We start from the raw sequence: 21,214 nt of genomic DNA on the forward strand, positions 1-21,214 counted from the left end.
TCGGGTCGTGTGAGATTGAGGAAAGCCTCTTGAGCCGCATGTCTCACCCAACATCTCAGCGATATGCATATGGATACATCTGCCACCATGGAGTAAGTAATAATTCATATTTCAAAAATCCTCTGCTTGCGAGTATCATGATATCCTCGTAAATTTTTGGGATAGCACCAGCGCATTCAAGATGTTCGTCTTCAGTGCTCCCACTTTATCGTCTCTGTCCCGAATCTGCTGTTGTAACTCCAAATACCGCCTCTTCCAGTCAGACTCCGCCACGCCTAGAGTTGCAAGACCTGTAGCTCCACTGTCCATCACCACATTCGTTGTCTCGTCTGCTCGTTGAACCGTTGCTCTGATCGTGAAATCGCCTTCAATAGAGCCAAATCGCATCTTCCAGTGACATTCATAATGTGCTATCGAGCCTTGCTCTAGCCTCGTCATGCGCAGCCGGGTCATCAGTGGTCCACCAGCTAAAGCGGACAGGTTTATGAGAAATGCTTCCGTGCTGCTGGATTCAGCTTGCAAGTTTTTGACAACTTGTTTACATATCTTGTCTGCTTCATCGATACTGCAGCGTTCGATACTAGCACCCGATGCATCGTACCAGTCTGCGCCGAGGATCTCACAGATGAAATGACTTTCTAGTGCGTCGACATTCGTGCGGTCTGCATCTTCGTTCTGGCGGAACGTGATGTTGACGAAGTTTTGGAGATTTGGATCATGGTCGACGGGATTGCTGAAGTATTCCATCAAGGGTGTGACTTGATGTTGGGTGGGTGGGAGATTATGCATATCTGTATCACCCTGGCCATTCACCAACAATACGGGAGTTGGTATTGGCGGCGGAGTGGCAAGACGGACTGTACCGCCTTGCCGTTGAGGCACTTGTAATTGCAGTCCACTCGGTCTCCCATTTTGTGCTGGTTGACTTTGGCTATTTGCTCGCATGGGCGGAGCTGGTGGAAAGAACTGCGGAGCCTCCGTATCTGGTACGATTGGGGTCGCGGTCGGGGTGTTGTCTCTCAGATTGATGGTTGGCACATCTCTTGCTCCTGGGTTCGCAGGGAATGTAGAGAACGGCCCATCTTGGACCGAACGATTACTTGGTGGTCGACCTCTAAGCTTCCCAGAAGATGAACTACCGTTGCTTGGCCACGCTGAAGATACAGCTGGTCCATGACGCCGCCTTGCTTTGCTTTTGGGAGTGATGGCTGACCGAGGTTCGTTCGCATCATTCCACAGCTGTCTGTTTGTGGGTGTGATAGCTGATTGTGGATACGCTGTCAAAGGAGTTGCGCTGTCCTGGGGAGGCCATCGGAAAGTCCCTGGCATAGAGGGTGTGGCTGACCAGGGTGCCATTCTATCGTTGAAATTTTGTTGGAAGTCCGGATGAGCTGTTGCTGGTGTTGTGTTGTCTGCAATTAGTGATGTCCTAGCCATCATGAAGTCTTCAGACAATGACGGTGAGTCTAGACGAGGACGTTGAGATGGTGATTTCCCTGTTTCACTTTCCTCTCTATCTTCAGCCTTTCGGCGTCCTCTTTTGGGTCTTGTCTCTGGTAATAGTGCTCGAAGGGCCAAGTCTTCTTCTGCGGCTACTCCATCTCGTCCAAATTCAGAGGCAGGATCGTTGGGTGACGGGACTTGAGTCCAATATATATGGGCCTTGTTCAGAAGATACTCAAAGAAGGCATCAACGTGCATAGCATGCATCCATCGCTGGGCTGTGTAAGTAGAGGCTCAAGTCCCGGTGTACCTTGACTAAGAATCTGTGAAATGACCGACCTTGAGTCTAACTGCATACTGCTGTACTTTCTGAGCGCTTTGTCCCTTATCCAGCGCTGGTGGCTCGACTCCCAATTCCAAAGCCAGCTGAGCCCAAGTCTTAATCTCCTTCAATTCCAACTTCCGGATCAACTCAAACAGAGTAAACGTATTGAAATTCTTCCCATCACTTTTGGGTGGTGCTCGAAAAATCCTCTTCAGCTCAGTCGCATCCGTATCCAAAGGGATACTAGGATTGCAGTAAATAATAAATTCCACATAGGTGTCATCAAAAGTCTCATCAGACACATCCCGAGAGGGCAGATTCCTGTTCTCTTGGCGAGACTCCGACGTAAGTGGAAGAGCCGCTATCCTGGTCGGAAGTTGATGGGTTTGACCATTGCTCTGAGGAATCTCCTGTGACTGCCGTCGAGGATCGACAGACTGAGGCGGAGCATACTGCTGCTCCATGCGACGCTTCTCGTTCTCAGGAATCGTGTTCATTACTGGGAGGAAACCTCCGTTCGCGACCCCTACATTTATGAGCCCATATCAATCCAGACTGATCATTGAGACAAAGAATATAGGGATGAGGTGAACTTAGACAAGAGTAAATAAATACCCACACTCTTTCATTACGAAATCGTCCGAGTTGACCGATTGTGACTGGGTGACACAACAACCGTGTCTTTCGGATAGATCGATCTCAAAGTACTGGACGACTCATCGCAGCGGCAAAATAAACAGAGTTCGCTCAGACCGGACGATATCGTTCGCTTGTGAGGCGAGATGGAACCGGAACCGAGATGGAAAGGTGGAAATGTGGAAATGTGTGTTAATTGATGAGCATTGCGATGAGAGTTAAATCACCAGAATGAGCAGTTTCAGTAGGTAGCGAGGTAGCTTACTCTTAATCATCGTTTCTAATAATAACCGAGTCATTTCACGTGTCCCTCCACATGTGACTGCAACCGTGCAACCCGACCCATTCGATCATTTCCCCACAATCACGATAATGGCGGGCGGGCGGTGGGCGGCGGCATGGGCGTGGGTGTGGCTCGTCTGGGTTCCCTGCAAACCTCGGCAGATTTGGCTGTCGGTAGCTCGGACTCGGAGATGGGGTTGATATGCATATGCCAAAACACCAGAAGCACTTTCATCCAACTCTCCTATTCTTTTCCTCCTCCAAACTTCCTTTCCTTTTCCAACCTCGACTATCGCAAACCTATAATCCCCGCATACCCACAGGATACCACCATGTCCTCATCAACAGCAGCTCAACAGTCTGATAATGTAGCCCATGCATTGAGCGGGGCAGGAGGAGGAATCCTCTCCATGGCCCTCACGTATTGCATCCCCTCCCTTATGTACTACAGCAATCTAATACTCGCAGATACCCCCTCATCACCCTCTCTACCCGCGCACAAGTCGAATCCAAGCGCGCCGACTCCGACTTCCTCAACGCCGTCAAGCGCATCGTACAAAGGGAGGGCATCACAGGCTTGTATGCCGGACTAGACTCGGCGCTGTTCGGAATCAGCGTCACAAACTTCGTCTACTACTACTGGTACGAATGGACTCGCTCGGGATTCGAGAAGGCTGCAGTGAAGGCCGGCAGAGCGTCGAAGCGGCTCACGACCGTGGAGTCCATGATCGCCGGTGCTATTGCTGGCTCTGCGACGGTGATGCTCACGAATCCAATCTGGGTCGTCAACACACGCATGACGACTCGCAAGCAGAATAAGGAGACGGATGAGGGTATTCTACCAGGATCAGTGGCGCCAAAACAACCTACCACCATTGGCACGTTGTTGGCACTATTGAAGGAGGAGGGCCCACTAGCTCTCTTCGCAGGTGTTGCGCCAGCATTGGTCCTGGTTGTCAACCCTATCCTACAATACACGATCTTCGAGCAGCTGAGGAACATCATTGAGAAGAAGAGGAGGATCACGCCGACGATTGCCTTCCTGTTGGGTGCGCTGGGCAAGTTGTTTGCTACGAGCATCACATACCCATATATTACGGTCAAGAGCCGCATGCATGTTGCAGGCCGTGATGGTGGAAAGGAGAGCATGATGCAGGTTCTGCGGAGAATTATTGGTGATGAGGGATATTCTGGTCTTTACAAAGGTACATCTCCTGCTACGGAAGGCTGGTCATTACTAACTCCACCAGGTATCGGACCAAAGGTATCGCAAAGTGTCCTCACAGCAGCATTCTTGTTCGCATTTAAAGATGTTCTGTACGAGCAGACCATCAAGCTACGAAGAAAGATCCCAGCAAAGATCTAAATGTGTGGTACAAGGTGGCGTGGCGGGTAATTCGCTTGTGGCAGTGTGTTGATGTGTATGATACAAATTTGGTCGCATACGGATGGACTTTGGGCTTTCATGGCGTCGGTGGATAGTGGCTGATGGGGAAAATGGGAGGGTAGATCATGTTTGATATCCCAGAACACAGGTATAGACTGTTGTTCCATTTGGATTGGCCGTGGGTTCAGAAACTCAATTGCATTTGTTTATCAATACGTTGACTTCAGAATATAGAATCCACAATTTTTTTGCTACTTCAAATCTCCAGTGTGCTGATCACCTCGCAATGTCACAAGTTGTGAATTCTTGGTGTTCGCTTACCGCTTAGCGGCACCCCTATTCGTTTCCAATTGTTTACTTATGATCCGCCCGTAAGGATTCAGAACAAGATCCTGTCTATATGCCCCAACCAATGCTACAACGTACACTCTGATGATTGAAACCTTCTAAATGCCTATTTCGAACATCACCATCCAATATTAGAGTAGGTGTGACCTCCGAAATGCTCTGGACCAGATGGCTCAGGGTATTGATTCTGAGCATCACCCACGCCAGAACATTCCGAGCTGGGAAGCGAATCATCAAAACCATGATACAAGGACCAGAACCTTGGTCTATGGGCATCAGTAAACCAGATCATCTGCTCCATTTTCGTCTCCAAATCATGCCACATAGGATATCCCAATTCAGCGCCCTCTCTAGCAACTTCAGCTGCAAACCATGCCCGATCCGCACCTTCGCTTTCCATGCCGCCTATGGCGAGACACCACAGTCGTAGCATACCTAACTCTCCCCAGTCTTGCGTACTATTCTGCAGATAGAGTCTCAAGTTGTGGATGGGCAATCTGGTTACGACGCTGTCGATGCCGAAGCGACGTCTAACTTCGGCTGTGTAGAGGAGGCAGGATATGCGCACAGATTGGAGAATGTTCGCGTCGTGTTCGTCGGCTAGGATGGCGTTTCCTGATAGGCTTAGACATTGATGAATCAGAGGGAAAAGGTAAGCGGTTGCGAAGTCGCCATCATCAAATATCTTTCGATCGGGGTTCTGCGCTTCGTGTTGGAGGTGATAGTTTAGATTTTGTAGATGGTTCATTAAGTTTAGGAGACTAATGTGGCTAGTGAATCGTAGGAGCCATACGGCAACTATGTGTTCTTGATTTGTTGATATAGTAGGACAAGGCTGGAGAGTGTCGGTATCCGGAATGAATGGAGGAAGAGTGAATCGGGGTGGGAGATCTTCGACTGAAGATCCTGTAATATCAGACCTGTCATAATTAGTATCGACTGAAGTTAAAGAACGTCCTGCGATTTTTCCACTGAAATATATTACTTTCTCGGAAGAACGTCTGTAGCAGCAACAAAGTAGAATGCAAGATCACACTGACCATCCGAGTAATGTTCTTACACGCTTGTTCGAATCCAAGGTGTGGATCCCACCTCGAAGACGGACAACCTGTTCAAGCCCGTTCATATGTATTTTCCACGCGTCATGGTTTCCGGAGTGGCACTATCATCACACTTTAGCTATCATTCAGAAAGTGAGAACTGAGGCGAGAAAGAAATGCATACATGATAACAGGTCAAACCGACAATGGCGCCAATAAATGCATCAGAAGTTGCCACTACTGGATATGACATTGCTTCTTTAATGATCTTGACAGCCATTATGTGGCGCTCCATAGATTCACAACCGTCCCAAGGGGTGCATGTCGGTTGGCGAAATCCAATATCTAACAGCGCATTAGAGAGCATTTGATGAAAGGCAGCGGGGCCAAGCGTCCCAACAGGAAGACAAGCATCTCTCCATGGCCCTATATTATGGCAACGGTTATCAAGTGCTGCAAATTGTGTCTAGGTAAATATCGATCGCAACAATGGTGGGCAGGGCAAACCTTCATCTAGCATTTCTCGTACTTGTCTTTTTGAAGGCACTGGACAACGCCCAAATAGTTCTCTTTTTCCAGATCCAGGTCTCTCAATATTAGAAGGAGATTGTGCAACACTCCGGGAGTCTCGGATGTCGTATGCGCATCCCTGGTAAGATTGCTGCAGGTACTCGGGAGCCACGTGCTGGGAACCAGAGGGCTGGAATTCCAGAGCATAGTCTTGCAGATTGAATGAAGTACACGAAATGACTTCCGCATTTTCGAGGGAATCCGGGCCATCGTCTTCGAACACAAAATTCTGGAACGTCCCTGGCTGACCTGTAGATAGCCTGAAAGGCAACATTGACTCAGAGCCACTACTGGCTTCTTCGATGCTTTCAGGAAGTTCTAGGCTGACTTGTCGATTACGCCTGTCTTTCCTCCTCGATTTTCCGATATCTTTCATAACATGCTTCCGTATTTGAGTTGACGTCTGCTTGGAAAATTTCTCTGGTTTGTTTTGGACAATAAACACAAGTTCTGGAGCCCCAGGAGAAGACTGCGGAGGTTCATTCCCACTAACAGCCATATCTTATCAGAACGGAGACCGGTGCCCATGTCAAGGTACCAAAAGGTAAAGCAAAATCAACAACGAGAAACGGGTCACTCACGACTGGCCAGAAGCACGCTTGGAAGATACACTATTCATGACGGAGGAGTCAAAATAAGGCAAGGCTAAGCGATGACGGGGTAACGTATGTGCCGCATATCAATGAATAGATGAGCAAAGCTCCTGAAGCGTTTGGCACTGGCGATAATATGTATGAGAAACATCATTGCCGCCCAAAGCACACTCGCGCGCCGGTACATGGAAGACCAGCAGCCTGAAAGAGAGTAGTGGCTTGGGGCTGACGGCCCTGCAAGAAATCCAAATGCTGACATGATGCAGAGAGTGTAGGTAATCCAAGTAACATCAGGGGTAAATGGAGGAGCTGAACGGAGCAAAAGGACCTCACATCCATCATGTCCATCACGGACCGCAGGAGGTGAGGAGAGATGGTCGTGATGGCACATACACCCATGTCCGAGTGGCAGACAGATGAGGCGATTAGCCTTGGAAAGTGAAAGAAATCCGGCCTGTGGAGGGAAAAAAGTCATCATCTGCAATAGTGAGCGGATTAGAGGAGCGGAGAAACTACTGTGAAGTTGTTGAGGTAAGAAATAGTCTCTGTACGGTGGCCAAACGAGCCAAGCGAAGGCGCACTTGGTGGAGTTGCGGAGTTTTGTCGACTGGCCTCCTTACTCAGACGTGCTGTGGCACTAACACAGAATGTCAACGCAACAGACTCTCCACAATAGCATGATCTTGATGAAACAAGAAGTCACAAAGCGCAATTGCCAAGCCGATACCGCGTAGGTTGGTTATGTCTTAACTTATTGTCACAGTCAGGTGGAACTTGGATGTACTTGCCTGTTTGGTCATCCCTTCGGGGACGGAACGAACAGGGCACAATAGTGATTGCTGAAGCAATGCCTTTGTACCGTACCCTAGATATTCCAGTTAATGTTATGATAACTATACAAAGATAAGCTGCTGTATGTCTTGAATCTTGAGCAGCACGATGCTGATTACTTTGCTTAGGAATCTCATCTTAGAGCGGGATTCTGTCAAGTCACACATGGAATTCATCATTGTCAAATGGGGCCAGGGGAACCTGTACAAAGGACCTATAAGCTTATACCTTGGCCAAGTCAGTGGGAACCCATTGCATCGCCGGGTACCAGACAGACCGGAGAATTACAGAGTTCACGTCACTTGCCTTGTACCGCACGAGGTCGGAGAGCCACGACGTTCCAGCTGCAGTCATGATAAAACTCTGCGGGAGGCTCCACAACGAGGAACCATGATAAACGAAGTACGAGCATCATACTTTTACCGCGAGGTCAAGCTCAGAATATGACTGTGTCGAACACAGCCCGAAGTTGATGAAGAGCCTATTTGGGAACTTGGCGTTGGGGGACATTTATCTCAACAGAAGCCGAAAGGGACATGTAAGCCACCGACACATGCATGCTTGTAGGGCTGCAAAAGTGTCTAAAACAGTTAAGATCTCACCTACCAGCAACTCGCGGCAAGCAAGCGACTGCTTGGCCTGCATCTCATGGTAAATCCGGCTGTGCTATAACTAGGGTGTCCTGGACAGTATTGCACCATTAGAAATTTATTGGGTCGGATGAGACCGAGGAGGGACCTATCCCAACGTCACCCGTTGTACAGCCGACCCCGGTGTGAAAGGAAAGCAGGGACGTCCAGGTGGTAGCAGGGGTTGTAAGACTGGTCATCTTGATCCCAATAATAATGACTGTGGCTGACCGTGGAACAATGGCAGAACAGCCTCCGGTAATGGTCACGATGCTCGGTCGTATCCTGGTAAGCTAAACTTACCTGAATCAGTGGCATCCATTGATCCAATCTGATATACCTGTTCTAGTCAAACATGAGAGACAGATGGGAATCGACTGATTTCTGACCTTCCAAGCATTCATGCTGACAGCTTTACAATTCTCAAGTATGGTTTGCACTTTATCGAAACAGGCAAGCCAAATTCTCGCCGAGCAAGACGTCTCACAGTTATTGAGGTAATCAAACCGCCGAATAAGCTTCTGGTCACGATACCTGGACGCCGTTCGACTGCCTCGTATGGTTATCCACAGCTTGCAACTGCTGGGTATGTTGCTCCACTATGGCGCCTTTGGATGCCCTTCTCAATTTCCACTTGACTTCACAGAGGCTGATCTCGATTATGATTGTTCGGACGCATCTTTATTACAGCTGTCTGAATCCAAGTTCAGCGGAACACTATTCGAATTGTTCGTGACCAAAATCACCCCCCAACTTGATAGACAGTTTACCTTGGGTGACGATTTCCTCCTTTCGAGAAACGAGATCGTCCACCGACCACTACGATAAAACAGTCAGTCAAATTGATCACTTCCAAAAAAATCGACGAGAGTCTCTCCAGAGCGATCTCCTTGAATATAATGTCCAAGGGGGACCTTGCGACGGGACGGGAGAATGACTACGGCTTGAACTCACATTGGCTTCTACATATTTCCCATTCAGAAACTCAGCCTTTTCAGTCGAGAGCCACACTGCAACACCTCCAACCAGCTCCGGCGTATCTTTTGCGTAGGGCCTGAAGGCATCGAGTGTCATATCCGTCAGAACGACACCAGGCGCAACGGCAACAGTTGTCACATTCGGGTTCTCGAGTGCGACAAAAGCTTGGAGTTGGGCGGCTGACAGTTTGCTCAACGAGTAGGAAGACATTCCCGGGAACGCCATGACCGCAACGCTTGAGGACAGAGTCACGATCGATCCTTTTCTCTCCTTGCCAAGCAGACGCAGGAATCCTTGTGTGAGAAGAAACACACCTTTGACGTTCGTTTCCTGTGATCGTCAGATGTCCGTCAAAATACTACGTCAAAGGTGCTGTGTAGGCCAACTCACGAAGTCGCTCCACCACTTATCAACTTCCGAGTCGGCTATAGGTCCGCTATTGAGAGTTCCAGCGTTGTTGACCAAGACATCGGCGTGTCCAAACTTCTCTTTAACCTTGCCCCACAGACTTGCAATCGAATCAGCATTCAGCAAATCAGTTGGAACAGCAAGGACTTCGATGTCCTTGTTGATGGCTTGAATTTCTTTGCGAACCTCCTCGAGGGGCTCGGGAGTGCGTGCAACTAAAACAATAGCTTTTGGGCCGGCTTTTGCGAAGGACTTGACGAATGCCTACCCACATTAGTTACTAGATTATCATGGTATTCCACGAACTCTTCTTACAAGTCGTCCCAAGCCTCTGCTTGCTCCCGTGATTACGACCACCTTTCCAGCTTGGCTGTTCGAAGCAGATGTGGGGTCGATGGCGGGGTAAACATCGCGATAAACCGTTTTGGTAAACTGCTGCTTCTTCACCCAGAAATCGTCTTGCTCCATTGTTGCGAGTTTAAGATCGTGGTTTACGTTTTATATCAGCTCGAGCTATGCTGTCTTTTACTCTGTTGGAAAGATAGAATTGCACGAGGAATTCTTGCGGACCTATAGACTATTATCTATCTCGGTCCTCGGGGCGACTACACGTACCGAGTGTCCTGTATGGCTGGCAGCCGCCCCACGAGCTGGGCATCAGCAGCGGCACAGTGACTAAGTGGTCGACCGATGTCAGCTCTAGCAGAATCTAGCAGAATACAAACAGGATTTTCTACGCTGACTGTGAGATGATTGGATGCACGACGTTGCTCCCCGTCAGAGTACAGGAACAGTACAGAACATGCTAATTCATAATATGCAAGGAATGAGTATGATCTGGATGAAATGGAAGGTGAGGCAAGGCGACCTGGCTGGCCGCTTGACGCTTGATGATAATTGGACGTGAGTACAAAAACAAGATTCTAAAGGTCATCCCAGGGCAAGAGGTGCTGGGTAGCTTTTACTGCTCCGAGCGAAAGGTAACTCACTTGTATTTTGCTTTAGCAACGGCTTATGCAATAAGATCTAGCTCTCCACTATACTCTTACAATTAGCGGGGACGTGAGATTGATCGTCTGACATAATATCAGAATATGCATTGTCTGCTACTTGGGCATGTACTGCCAATGCCATGATAATGTATCCCATTCCTCATTTCCTCATCAACCAGTGACCAATTCATCATCAGCCTGAACTCCTCAGCAACAAGCGCCGCATCCTATTCAAGCTCATCCAACAGAAGGATGACCCGTCCCATTCTCCAAAAGCAGACCATCTAATCGTAACAATCCCAAACTCATCAGTCCGTTCCCAGTACTCCCACTCCCAATCCGCATGGCCCACCTCCAGCGCGCTACCAGACTATTGATCTCGTTCGTTTCAAGCTCGTTTTGGGACGTGACAAGGAGTTGCATGAGGAAGGAAGAGGCGATAGCGAAATTTGCTCGTGACCCTGTATATCATCAGTCTTAATTCAAACGTATGTTCGGGAAGTGAAAGGGCCAAAGCTTACATGAATGCCAAAACGCATCCAAGGCTCCTCGTCCGAGATTCTCCACAAATTCCACGACTTCTTTGGCGCATTCTTTCGCGCCAGCTCTGACAGCAAGTCGCCCCTCCACAATACTTCGTTCCTGCTCTTCAGCGCTCGAAAGATTCTCCAACGGCCGTAAGAGTGCTCGGAAGAGGGTCATCGTGGCAACGATGTACGCCAATGAAAGTGATGGATTCCCATTTATCCGACTATCACGACCAGCCTGCCGCATGGAAAGAGCAGGGGGTAACGAGTCTTTCCAATCTGTCAATCCTTTACGGAGAGAGCGAGCAAGGTCCAAGGACAGGGTGAAGTTTTTGGATGTCCGCTGCGTTGCTCGGATAGAGTAGTAAGAATCCATGATATCACTAAGGATAATCGTCAACTCCGTGAGGAGTCGAAAGTGATTATTATCAGCTTCTGGTTCTAAGAAGCCAGGGAGAGCATTGGGACCTGGGTCGAGAGATGGCGGTTCGAGGTCGGTATCGGTAAGAGGGAGGACATCAAAGTCGTCTGTTTTAATATGACTTGGCATACCCGCACCCAAGGACGCCCATTTATCCATAATGAATACACCATAGAAAAGTCGTTTCCGAAGACTCATCTCCCATGTCGGGATACTGCTCCAGTCACTACATTCTTTCTGAAGGCCCAATGAATGGGCTAAACTGACAGTCCATCCCACCAGACTCATCTTCCAAGGCGTGTCTGTCGTGTAGCGATTCGTGGGCGCTCTTTGTAGGAGCAGAAGACATGCTTGCAAGGTAGCTAGCCTTGGGGTATGAAGCTCTTGGATAACAAATAACCATGTTATCCGAAACAGCTGATGTGCAGGCGGAGGAGAGTGTATGAGTGTCGTACTGAGTAGATCATCGTATAGCATAAATGGCAGAGAGGTTGCATATATGGCAGATAGAAGAGAAAGTGGTAATGTTTGTAGCACGGAGGGTGATACTGCTCCGTTTGGGCAAAGCTCGCTCTTAGACAGAATAGGAAAGTATGGGTATACAAATCGCAAGAAGAGGCCAATCAATCGCAGAGCTTCTTGCTCACTGAACATGCTCTCTATCTCCGTACGTGACTTTTGCAGGACATCATCTTCAATACGTGGTTCACCCTTCTGAGCTAGGCTATCATCCGCTAGCATGAAGACCACTGGCGGCTCTACTTTCTCGTCTGACAAGCCATCTGGATGCAAAGAACTCTTTATCCGTCGGTATGTCAACTTCGATATGGTACACTCATCATTGGTGTCATACTTGTAGTATTTCAACAAGTATGGATTGGATTCCCCAGTTTCTCCAATGAAGCGTGCCGAGCGTGCTGTCTGCGTATCCAGAGGCGCAATCCGTATTCCTCCTGCCAGCAGATACGGATCCATATTGAACATCGGCGAGGCATCAGTCTGGCTCAAGTGTAACTGGTCGGGGGAGGAATGAACAGGGAGACCGTCATGGTGGCCATTCAGTGCATTGTAGGACTGCTGCTCCTGGTTGTACTGCGCGAGGAAGCCCGGGCTCAATGGCGTCGATGAGACATCGAACTGCTGGATTGGAGCTGGAAAGGCACGAGCACATGTTAGCCCCATTCTTCGCGATCATAAGTGGTGTGCTTCATCCCATCTATTGCTCACTCCCCATCTCACGCCTTCGCCGCAGTGGACATGCCAACTTACCTGAAGCTGTTATGCCACTAGCCTCACCATTGCCCACCGATGGATTCGGCCTCCTCTTCTTTTTTGGCCGCTCGAGAAAGGTGCATTCTCGGCCGTGAGCTGAGCACAGATTGCATGGCGGGCTGTCGTCGATTTTACACGCAACTTGCCTCGCACGACAGAAATCACAGGGTCTGTACTTTCTCGACTTGTAGCTTCGCGGACCCACCGCATGGACTGGTGGCGCGGGAGAAGTCAGTGCTAGACCATTGTGGCCGTTGTAAAAGTCTGTGGGCGAAACTGATTGTTGGGCGTGGACATAATGGGAATGAGTGTCCATGGCGGAGAAGTGAGGTTGGATCGAGAGCTGTCCCCTACAGTGCCTACGGAATGGTCGAGGCGCTGCTCGCTCCCCTGCAGCTTACCCGGATGTCCTTGTTAGGGCTAGGTAGGTACAGTGCAGTACAGGGCAAGAGTGATGATGTTCGTCGGTCTATCGCGCAACTCTTCTTTGCCGCTTCAATCTTCCTAACATCTCTTTCGCAATCGCAATCAATCAAGGCCACGGACTTCAGGGTCCATAGTTTGTCGAGATAGGAAAAGTAAGGTAAGAGAAGATGCGCGCCGAGCGCGGGGCAGTGTGAAGCGACCAAGACCCAGCCAGCTCTCGGCGCTATTATTATTGAGGATCACTCAAGAGCATCTTCAACGGCCAAAGTTGCCCGTTATCTGGGGAGTCGGGCTGCGATGCGAGACAAGACGAAAGGAGGCTTCCTCATCCAATTCAATGACGAGCCTTTCCATGGTGTGGCTGGCTGACATTGCTAAGTTATGACAAGAATGGCTAACGTATTACAATTATTTCTTTTTCAAACCTTCTCAAGGCAAGGCTTGATGAAACCAAAAAAACAATCTTCCAATTAGACGATTTCATCTTCTCACCCCTCACCTCTTCTTGTCTGCTCGCTAAAATACCCCAATTTGGCCCCTGAAAAATGGCAGATTTCATCTCGCTTCCGTCTGTCACCGGGACGTCAACCAAAACAATCAACATCCTCCTCATAAATCCCAATGGCACCTCGTCCATGACCGAAGCCTGTCTCCGCTCACTTCAAAATACACTCCCACCACACTGCACAGTCACAGGCTTCACATCTCCACACCCCGCACCATCGGCTATCGAAGGCCACCTCGATGGCGTCCTCTCCTCCGCCGCCGCAATCCGCGCCATCACCCCAATAGCCTCCAAGTACGACGCCTTTCTCGTCGCCTGCTTCAGCCAACACCCACTCATCAACGCCCTCCGCGAAGAGCTCTCCGGCCCCGTAATCGGCATTATGGAAGCGTCTCTCTACGCCTCTCGCATGCTCGGTGGCCGTCTCGGCATCGTCGCAACAGGCGGCCGCAGCAAAGTGATGCACGAAGACGCAATCCGATATTATGGCCTGTCAGGCTTCTCTGTAGGGTGCGAAACTACTAATCTCGGAGTACTTGAGCTGGAGAGGTTGCCTAGGGAGAAGGTCCTGGGGCTGGTGGCTGAGGCGGCGAGGAGGCTGGTGAATGAGAAGGGAGCGGATTGTATTGCGTTGGGGTGTGCGGGGATGACGGAGATGAAGGTTAGGTGTGAGGAGGCGGTTGGGAGTAAAGAGGTGACAGCGCAGGTTATTGATGGGGTAGGTGTTGGAGTGCAGATTTTGATTGGGCTGGTTAGGGAGGGCCATGTTACTGCTAAAGGGGGGATTTATAGGAGTTCCAAGGCCGGGAGGGAGGCGAGAGGGCAAGATTGGTTGTGAAATTTATATTTCCCATTTTAATCTATATCCAGAGTCGTGACAGCGTTGTATATCCTTCCATGTTGATGTTTTCTCGCTTAGCTGGGCTTTATTCATGCCGCCACAGCCTTCCTCGCAACAACCCTTCCCCTGAAGTTCTGCTGCTTCACAAACCACCTGTTCAAACACTTCAAATCATCCCTACACTCATTCTCCAGCACAAAATCAAACCTCCTCACCAACTGCGGAACCAATTTACTCATCTCCAATAAACTAATATTCTTCCCAATGCACGTGCGACTCCCCATCCCAAAAGCCAACATATACCTCTCAACCTCTCCACCTCTTCCCTGCTCTTCAAACTCCAACCACCGCTCCGGCCTCCACTCTTCAGCATCTCGTCCGAAAACACTCTGGTTGCGATGTGCAACCCAAGAATTGATACCAACAGATGACCCACCAGGAATGAAAACCCCCGCGATCGTAGTCCCCTCCGCAGGAACAACCCTCTGCATCGGTAATCCTGTAGCAGGATGGATTCTAAGCGCCTCTTTCATAACAGCCTGTAAATACGGCAACTCATTCTGCGCCTCCTTGAACGTCACCGGATCCGAGATCCTGCCTTCTTTCGCCGCAGTATCGATCTCATCCTGCAATTTCTTGTACGTAGCAGGATATTTCAAGAGATGGTAGAAGATACTCGACAGCGTGATAGCCGTGGTATCGCTCCCTGCACCGATGTTAGATTGACACATTGTGATAAGGTCCATCTTGGTCATCTTTTCGGGGGTTTCTTCGTGCGCAAGGAGGATCTTCGTCATGATGTCGGGGGGTCCTTCACGGCCTGCATTTCGAGGGTCCTTGAGCAAGCTTTGTCGTTCGTCGATTTGACGGAGAGTGTAGTTGAATACGTAGCCGTGTCCACCTGTTTTTGGGAGGAGCGGGTACAAGAATCTGTGGATCCAGGGGAATACACCGACGAATGTCGAGTACACGCCTCTGGTATCTATGGCTTGAAAGACACCCTCTTTATCTTCACCACAATCTAGGAAGCCAAAGCGGTTGGCGAAGGTGATTTCGCCAATGACATCGAATGCGTAACATTGCAGCCAGTGCTGGAGGTCGATGGTGGTGGGTGTTTTGGAGGAGGAGAGTTCTGAAAATCGTTGTGTGAGGAGGGAGGTGCAGTTGTTGACGAAGGGCTCGTAGCCGAGAAGTGCGGACATGGAGTATAGGGAGGAGAACTTTCGCCGTTGGAGGGAGTGTCGATGGGGATCCAGGTCGGAGAATAGAGATGCTTTGGTGGGGTCTGGTGGCATCCATGCCCAGTACCAGGAACTCTACATTTGTCAGTTAGAATTCTATATGAGAATAAAATCGTTGATTTCCCCTGTTACTGGAAACTCGGGTGGGTTTGGGATATCCACTTGAGTCTGTGAGAGAATCTAAACAAGAAAAAAGACAAACAAACCTTCACAAACCCCTTCCCCAACCCATAAATGACCCTCGCCCCCTCCACATCATTAATCGAGTACTCTCCTGGCGCAATCCTCACAATTGGTCCATACTCCTCATGCAGCTTTATATTCAGCCTCTCGAAATCTCCTTTATATATCTGGTAGAAATACCAAAGACGAGTAAAGCGTGCTAGGAATGGTCCGGGGATAGACCGTTGTGGCGAGAAGAGAGGCGTGAGAAGAAAATAGAGGAGGGTTACGCCGGTTGAAAGGACGATGAGCGTGGCGGGCGAGAGGGAAAGGATATCGGCTATCATTCTGGTGGCTCTGGATCAATATCAAGACGACGGCAGGCATAAAATAGACTCTACGAAGAGAATCAGAGAAGAAATGGAATGAAGAACTCTATCTTCATGTGATACTTTGGAGCGTATGAAGTGCTTGAGCTTCAATGAAGTAGGTAGGTATTCTACCCCGCCAGTACCCCACATTCCGGCGGTGGGGAACTGCGGCAACTGGACAGGGAACCTGGGGAGCTTAAGTCCACTAAACTTCGGCCGATGACCTGGTGGCTACCCCTCTACGGAAGCTCGCTGGACTAACGTCAGCCCCTGCACCGCTCAAGAGATATATCCCACGAACGCAGATGTACGGGACATATCCTCACATCACGATTATCAACTCATGCCCTCTATCATTGTCAAGGATATTCGGGCCTGACTCTCCTATCCAAAGACAGCCTCGCAACACAATATCCCGAATAATAAATTTCCGGATGAATATCGACCTCACTTGAGGCAATATCGTGGACGCTGCGAACTCGATCATGCTACTCAAAACTCCTGAGAGTAGGAACCTTTGATATTTTGCGGCCCATATATACAAAAATTGGTATCTCAAAATCAACGCCTTACACTTCATAAATACATTACTCATAACCTATCATAGGCTTTGCTCCGAATAACACCTCGCTAAATGCCCAAAATACCAATAAATATTACGCCTCAAAAGTTCATCCTCGCTCGGCTAGAGTACGTGGGTGGCGGCGCCTGTGCTTCTGTCATAGGTGATTGTTCTGCAGTTGCTGTGTTTGAATTTGACCGCTGTCTCGCACGATCGTTGGCGTAAAGCTGATCGATCGGTGTGCGTCCGGACGTGCCTTCAAAGTGATAGAGGGGTTCTAAACCGGGACCTTTGCGGAGAAGGACGTAGCGGTTGATCCACCATCTGGATTATGTCAGTATACGCACAAGTATTATATATCTTTAGGAACCAAGCTTAGGTGGAGTATTGAAATGATAATAATGGCATGGGTAACAAAACTTACGGGAGAGCAGTCGTAAGTTGATAGTGCATGTGAACTCTCGTAGGCACTGCAAATACATAATCCAATTCTTCGAGCGTCCGCTGCTTGGTTTCTGGCACCCAAAGAAAGATCATGCAGAGTGCGATAACGTTTAAACCAGCGTAGAATGTGAATGCACCCTAATAGTTGTCAGAACGTTTGTTGATAGAGGAAACAAGAGGAGGCGTACCACTATGCTGAACGCGTCGAGCATTCTAGGCAATGTAATACCAAGAACAGCTGCCCAGAATAGATTTGTAGCTACAGCCCATCCCATGCCCACTTCACGATGCGAGAGAGGAAACACTTCGGCCGAGTATGTAAATGGGACAGGTCCTTCTCCCGGCTGTGGAAAATTAGCAGTTATTCAGACAAAGCCCAGACATAATGTGTCGAAGTATGCTGAGCAGCTCGTAGTGCAGACGGAAAACTTCAAAATCTGAAAGGGATAAAAACATACACTGTAAAATGCCGCAAAGACGTAGATAAAGAAGGCCATTAATCCCACATGAGCAGGACTTGATGATGGAATAAGCGAACACAAGCCCACAGCCAAGAGTGACCAAGCCATATTCGGGAATGTGAAGAGCAGGAGACTACGACGACCATAAGTATCGATTGTCCAAATAGCAGGCCATGCGAAGATGAAGTTAATCAACCCAAATCCCTGTAGAACCATTAGTCCAAGTCAAGCTCGTCTAAATTTCCGTAGCGAACTTACAAAACTCGCCCACAGCGCTCTATTCGGGGTAGCACCAGCTTTCACAAATAGGGTTGAGGAATAGAATGCAATAACGTTAACACCGCACACTGTACGCAATGGGAAGTCAGTAAATGCCTATCATGAATGTCACTTGTAAATAATAAGACATGTCCCAGGGACATCAGAATCTCCGAAACAGTGATAAGGAGAAAAATAAGTTTGCCAAGGACGTACTCTGCTGCGCAAGCATAACAGTGAAAGCTGCTAACGTAGAACGACGTAATCTGGGAATGGTGAAGAGCTCGATAAATCGCCGGGTGTAGGTGTTGTTCCCGATAATCTCGGCTTCCAGTTCCAGCTGCGAGTTGATGTAAATGATGTCCCTCGCTGCTTGGATAGGATTTGCGCGGAGTCGGAGGAGAGAGGTGAAAGCTTTGCGGTACCGTCCTTTCTTCATGTACCACTGTATAATACGGTCAGTCTTGAACTCTTAGTTGTGTGAGCATCGAAATTGTGGGAAATGCTTACTCTGGGAGATTCAGGACAAAAATATACGCCTAGGACCAGGGGGACTGCTGGTATAAAAGCACTTCCAAGTTGGAGACGCCAAAATATCTTTGGTACATTCGCAACAGCAAGATTCGCTGCAAAGCCTAACAGAATTCCGAAGGCCGTCCACATTTGCCAGGACATTACCACTGTTCACGTTAGTTGAATGTTCAAAGGGTGAAAGGACATTATAATGTCGTCAATGCCAGTGCAGATCTGTAAGAAACGGGACAGAAATGAGTGTTTCTTACAAGCTCCTCTAATAGACGCCGGACTGTTCTCCGCGGCGAAAATTGGTACCGTACTAGCCTTCGCGCCCATACCAATTCCCAGGAGAATCCGGCAAACAAGCAGCTGCGGCCAGGTCTTTGTGAAAGCTGAACCAAGCACAGTCCAAAGGCAAAAGTTTCCAGTGACAAAGATCGTCCCTCGACGACCAAAATAGTTGTTCAGAGGGTCAGCAACCCAACATCCTATGAATGCCGAACCTATGTAAGGTGCTGCGTTGAGTAGGCCGACTAAGAATGAATCGCGTGTGGATGTTGAGTCGATTTGAAAGTACTCTGGGAACTTGAGCATTGCGCCATTGGAACCTATGGATGATTAGTCAAAGCACCAACCACATTGTCCCTTCCAGAATATGGAATCCAATATCACATATACCTCTCTCACTATTCTGAAGGAAAAGCCAAACCTACCTGTCTGATCCCAACCCTGTACCGCAGCCCCAATCGAGCATATTATAATCGTATAATACAGCGCCTTTGGTTGTCTCCACTTATGAAGCACTTCGTCTCTCAAGGCCTCAATCTCCGCATCATCCAGCGCCTCGTCTCCACTAATATCTTCATAATTCGAGGGGTCGCGTGCAACCAATGCTCCTTTCCTCAACAGCGGCAACACATCCATCAAGCCCCGCTTCCGGGCAAACTCGTCGATTTCGCGCAGGAGAAAGACGGTCGGAAGACCAGCGAGGGGATTTTGTATACTGCAAATGAACAATATGGTTAGCTGATTGCAGGAAGATGGCGCATACGACTTGGCGGTGGAAAGAACGTGGGAGACAAACCGGCCTTCGAGGTTGAGATTCAGATTGACATGCGCCGAATGCGCATCCACGCCTCTGTATTTCTCATCTTCCCTATTCGTTCTCCCGTCAGCCGGCCTCCTTTGCTCGCTCGTCCTGGGACGCGGCGGGGAGGCAAACCGCTCGTACTCGTCCAGATGGACTGTGTTGGTCTTGGGACCCGGCGACATTGCGGCGCGACTCCTGCATCCAGCGGTGTGGTGGTGAGAGATACATCTACTGTGTTTTCCCTCTGTTTGGCGATGGAAGGACGTCAGATGGGAGCAACGGATGAAGTTCTCTTTCATCCCAGAACGAAGACCATCAAGCCGGAGACGGGGTGGGCTAGAGCTGGCGGGGAGTGGAGAGGAAGCACGGTTATTATTAAACTTTGGCTGGGGGCAGGACAGGGATCGTGACATGGTGGGGGAAAGACTTTGTGATCTCGTGCGGTCTCCAGCCACAACCTAGCGGGACACAGCGAACACTTGGTGAACCGGCGGTTTCCCTGCCTCGAGCCGTTTTTTTTCACTGCAACATCCCATCTCAATTCAATGTATGCATATTGGCTGATCCGTCAGTCAGGCTTCATCTGACGGGAGAGAGTTGAAGTCCAGATATCGATTGGAAGGCGGGGTCTTGCCTGTATCGAAGACCCAATGAAATGAGACTCCACATGCAAGAACCCAGCAATCTGGTGGCATCTAATCTTGATACGACATAGCGGCCGATGTCAAGAAATGGAATCGGGTCGCATGCCCACAGAACGGGATGAACTTCAACAGCTCCCATCTCTTGGTGGCGGTAGAGATTATCACTGTCCTACTGTAGAGCGAGACGGTGTTGAAGCACCGCCTCCTCGTGATTTTTGGAGGGCTCGATATCCTATCAATTGGTGAGGCCATGTAAGGCAACAGCTTTTCTCGGGCGCCAATTTGGCGTCAGAGTGTTTGGATCGGCTTGGCTTCAAAAGGCAAGCCTTTTATGGGGTCCCCACGAAATGCTACACTAGTGTGGTGGTCAGTCCGGCGTCCGCTTATTACACCCACCCGGAATGCTGTGTGACTTCAAGTTCACGGCTCTCAATGAGAATGGTAAAGAGAAATCCTTCAGAGCTCCAGACAAGTTTGCTACTCTTTTCACGAAATCTGCAACTTGATTTGTGTCGCATGTAGCAATAGCCGTTTCCGGCCCAGCAAGAAATGCTGACCCGCTCCAAAGAAGTACGATAAGCGAGCCTGGACAACAAAACATCACAATACAATATCCCCCTGATGCACATTGAACCGACCTTTTTCTCTCCAACTCAGATCGGGCGAAATTCTGAACTCAAAACGCTTCGCCTCAACCAGTGCAGTAGCAACACAACATGCGGCAGCTGCCGTGCGCACGAGAACGGCTTCCACTTGTATCCAAGCCTCCTTACAGGCAACGAGATATGTACCCTGTCAGTGGCAGCGATTGGCCAATTAGATTTGGGGGCTTCAGCCTCAGAATATTTGAGGCTTTTAGGATTCGCCTCTGGATCTTGAACTTGACGTAGGACTTGGGACCTTGAAATTTGGGATTTGGACGAACCTTCGCACTGTGGGATAAACCTGGAGTTTTGCGGGTAGGTGGACAAATGGCGAGCCTGTACGATGGCATCAGTCACAAGACTAGCC

At 49.2% G+C, this 21,214-nt stretch overlaps 8 protein-coding genes across 9 annotated transcripts; 2 read left to right on the forward strand and 6 right to left on the reverse strand.

Moving 5' to 3' along the window:
• Window positions 1-135: 135 nt before the first annotated feature.
• ONS95_010386 (uncharacterized protein) lies at window positions 136-2,265 on the reverse strand (the record flags this gene model as incomplete). Its single annotated transcript, XM_058503976.1, has 2 exons — window positions 136-1,716; window positions 1,783-2,265. 2 exons carry the CDS (start codon window positions 2,263-2,265, stop codon window positions 136-138), a joined length of 2,064 nt encoding a protein of 687 aa, XP_058360689.1.
• A 753-nt stretch (window positions 2,266-3,018) lies between these two features.
• Window positions 3,019-4,052, forward strand: ONS95_010387 (uncharacterized protein; the record flags this gene model as incomplete). Its single annotated transcript, XM_058503977.1, has 3 exons — window positions 3,019-3,107; window positions 3,155-3,891; window positions 3,937-4,052. 3 exons carry the CDS (start codon window positions 3,019-3,021, stop codon window positions 4,050-4,052), a joined length of 942 nt encoding a protein of 313 aa, XP_058360690.1.
• A 254-nt stretch (window positions 4,053-4,306) lies between these two features.
• Window positions 4,307-7,109, reverse strand: ONS95_010388 (uncharacterized protein). Of its 2 annotated transcripts, XM_058503978.1 has the most exons (5): window positions 6,613-7,109; window positions 5,969-6,519; window positions 5,646-5,887; window positions 5,462-5,583; window positions 4,307-5,341 (listed from the first exon to the last, which is right to left on the reverse strand). In XM_058503978.1, exons 1-5 carry the CDS (start codon window positions 6,648-6,650, stop codon window positions 4,540-4,542), a joined length of 1,755 nt encoding a protein of 584 aa, XP_058360691.1. In that variant the 5' UTR covers window positions 6,651-7,109; the 3' UTR covers window positions 4,307-4,539. The 2 variants fall into 2 exon arrangements, with proteins under 2 accessions (XP_058360691.1, XP_058360692.1); XM_058503979.1 differs by having other exon boundaries at window positions 5,969-7,109.
• ONS95_010389 (uncharacterized protein) lies at window positions 7,110-9,938 on the reverse strand (the record flags this gene model as incomplete). Its single annotated transcript, XM_058503980.1, has 5 exons — window positions 7,110-8,424; window positions 8,474-8,903; window positions 9,039-9,392; window positions 9,453-9,734; window positions 9,786-9,938. The coding sequence occupies 4 exons, from the start codon at window positions 9,936-9,938 to the stop codon at window positions 8,802-8,804; spliced, it is 891 nt and encodes a 296-aa protein (XP_058360693.1). The 3' UTR covers window positions 7,110-8,424; window positions 8,474-8,801.
• Window positions 9,939-10,699: 761 nt separating this feature from the next.
• On the reverse strand, window positions 10,700-12,998 carry ONS95_010390 (uncharacterized protein; the record flags this gene model as incomplete). The annotated part of the gene is made up of 3 exons (XM_058503981.1): window positions 10,700-10,923; window positions 10,984-12,561; window positions 12,680-12,998. The coding sequence occupies 3 exons, from the start codon at window positions 12,996-12,998 to the stop codon at window positions 10,700-10,702; spliced, it is 2,121 nt and encodes a 706-aa protein (XP_058360694.1).
• On the forward strand, window positions 12,550-14,461 carry ONS95_010391 (uncharacterized protein). Its single transcript, XM_058503982.1, has one exon. It carries the CDS (start codon window positions 13,654-13,656, stop codon window positions 14,449-14,451), a length of 798 nt encoding a protein of 265 aa, XP_058360695.1. The 5' UTR covers window positions 12,550-13,653; the 3' UTR covers window positions 14,452-14,461.
• An 82-nt stretch (window positions 14,462-14,543) lies between these two features.
• Window positions 14,544-16,204, reverse strand: ONS95_010392 (uncharacterized protein; the record flags this gene model as incomplete). The annotated part of the gene is made up of 2 exons (XM_058503983.1): window positions 14,544-15,770; window positions 15,902-16,204. 2 exons carry the CDS (start codon window positions 16,202-16,204, stop codon window positions 14,544-14,546), a joined length of 1,530 nt encoding a protein of 509 aa, XP_058360696.1.
• Window positions 16,205-16,891: 687 nt separating this feature from the next.
• On the reverse strand, window positions 16,892-19,741 carry ONS95_010393 (uncharacterized protein; the record flags this gene model as incomplete). The annotated part of the gene is made up of 11 exons (XM_058503984.1): window positions 16,892-17,114; window positions 17,215-17,372; window positions 17,423-17,578; window positions 17,693-17,899; window positions 17,954-18,042; window positions 18,170-18,398; window positions 18,464-18,633; window positions 18,736-19,077; window positions 19,183-19,472; window positions 19,554-19,625; window positions 19,692-19,741. The coding sequence occupies 11 exons, from the start codon at window positions 19,739-19,741 to the stop codon at window positions 16,892-16,894; spliced, it is 1,986 nt and encodes a 661-aa protein (XP_058360697.1).
• Window positions 19,742-21,214: the final 1,473 nt, after the last annotated feature.

Source organism: Cadophora gregata (assembly GCF_030347475.1).
Source record: "Cadophora gregata isolate MNR1 chromosome Unknown scaffold_4, whole genome shotgun sequence".
In the NCBI taxonomy this organism is placed as follows: domain Eukaryota; kingdom Fungi; phylum Ascomycota; class Leotiomycetes; order Helotiales; family Ploettnerulaceae; genus Cadophora; species Cadophora gregata.

What these genes read in the sequence shown, in the direction of transcription:
- ONS95_010388 (XM_058503978.1), bottom strand. Translation starts at nt 6,650, where the DNA reads ATGAATAGTGTATCTTCCAAGCGTGCTTCTGGCCAGTC. An exon ending in TCGGTTTGACCTGTTATCAT is followed by an intron (nt 5,584 to 5,645) that starts GTATGCATTTCT and finishes GTGTGATGATAG; the next exon opens with TGCCACTCCGGAAACCATGA. An exon ending in GTAAGAACATTACTCGGATG is followed by an intron (nt 5,342 to 5,461) that starts GTCAGTGTGATC and finishes TAATTATGACAG; the next exon opens with GTCTGATATTACAGGATCTT.
- ONS95_010391 (XM_058503982.1), top strand. Translation starts at nt 13,654, where the DNA reads ATGGCAGATTTCATCTCGCTTCCGTCTGTCACCGGGACGTCAACCAAA.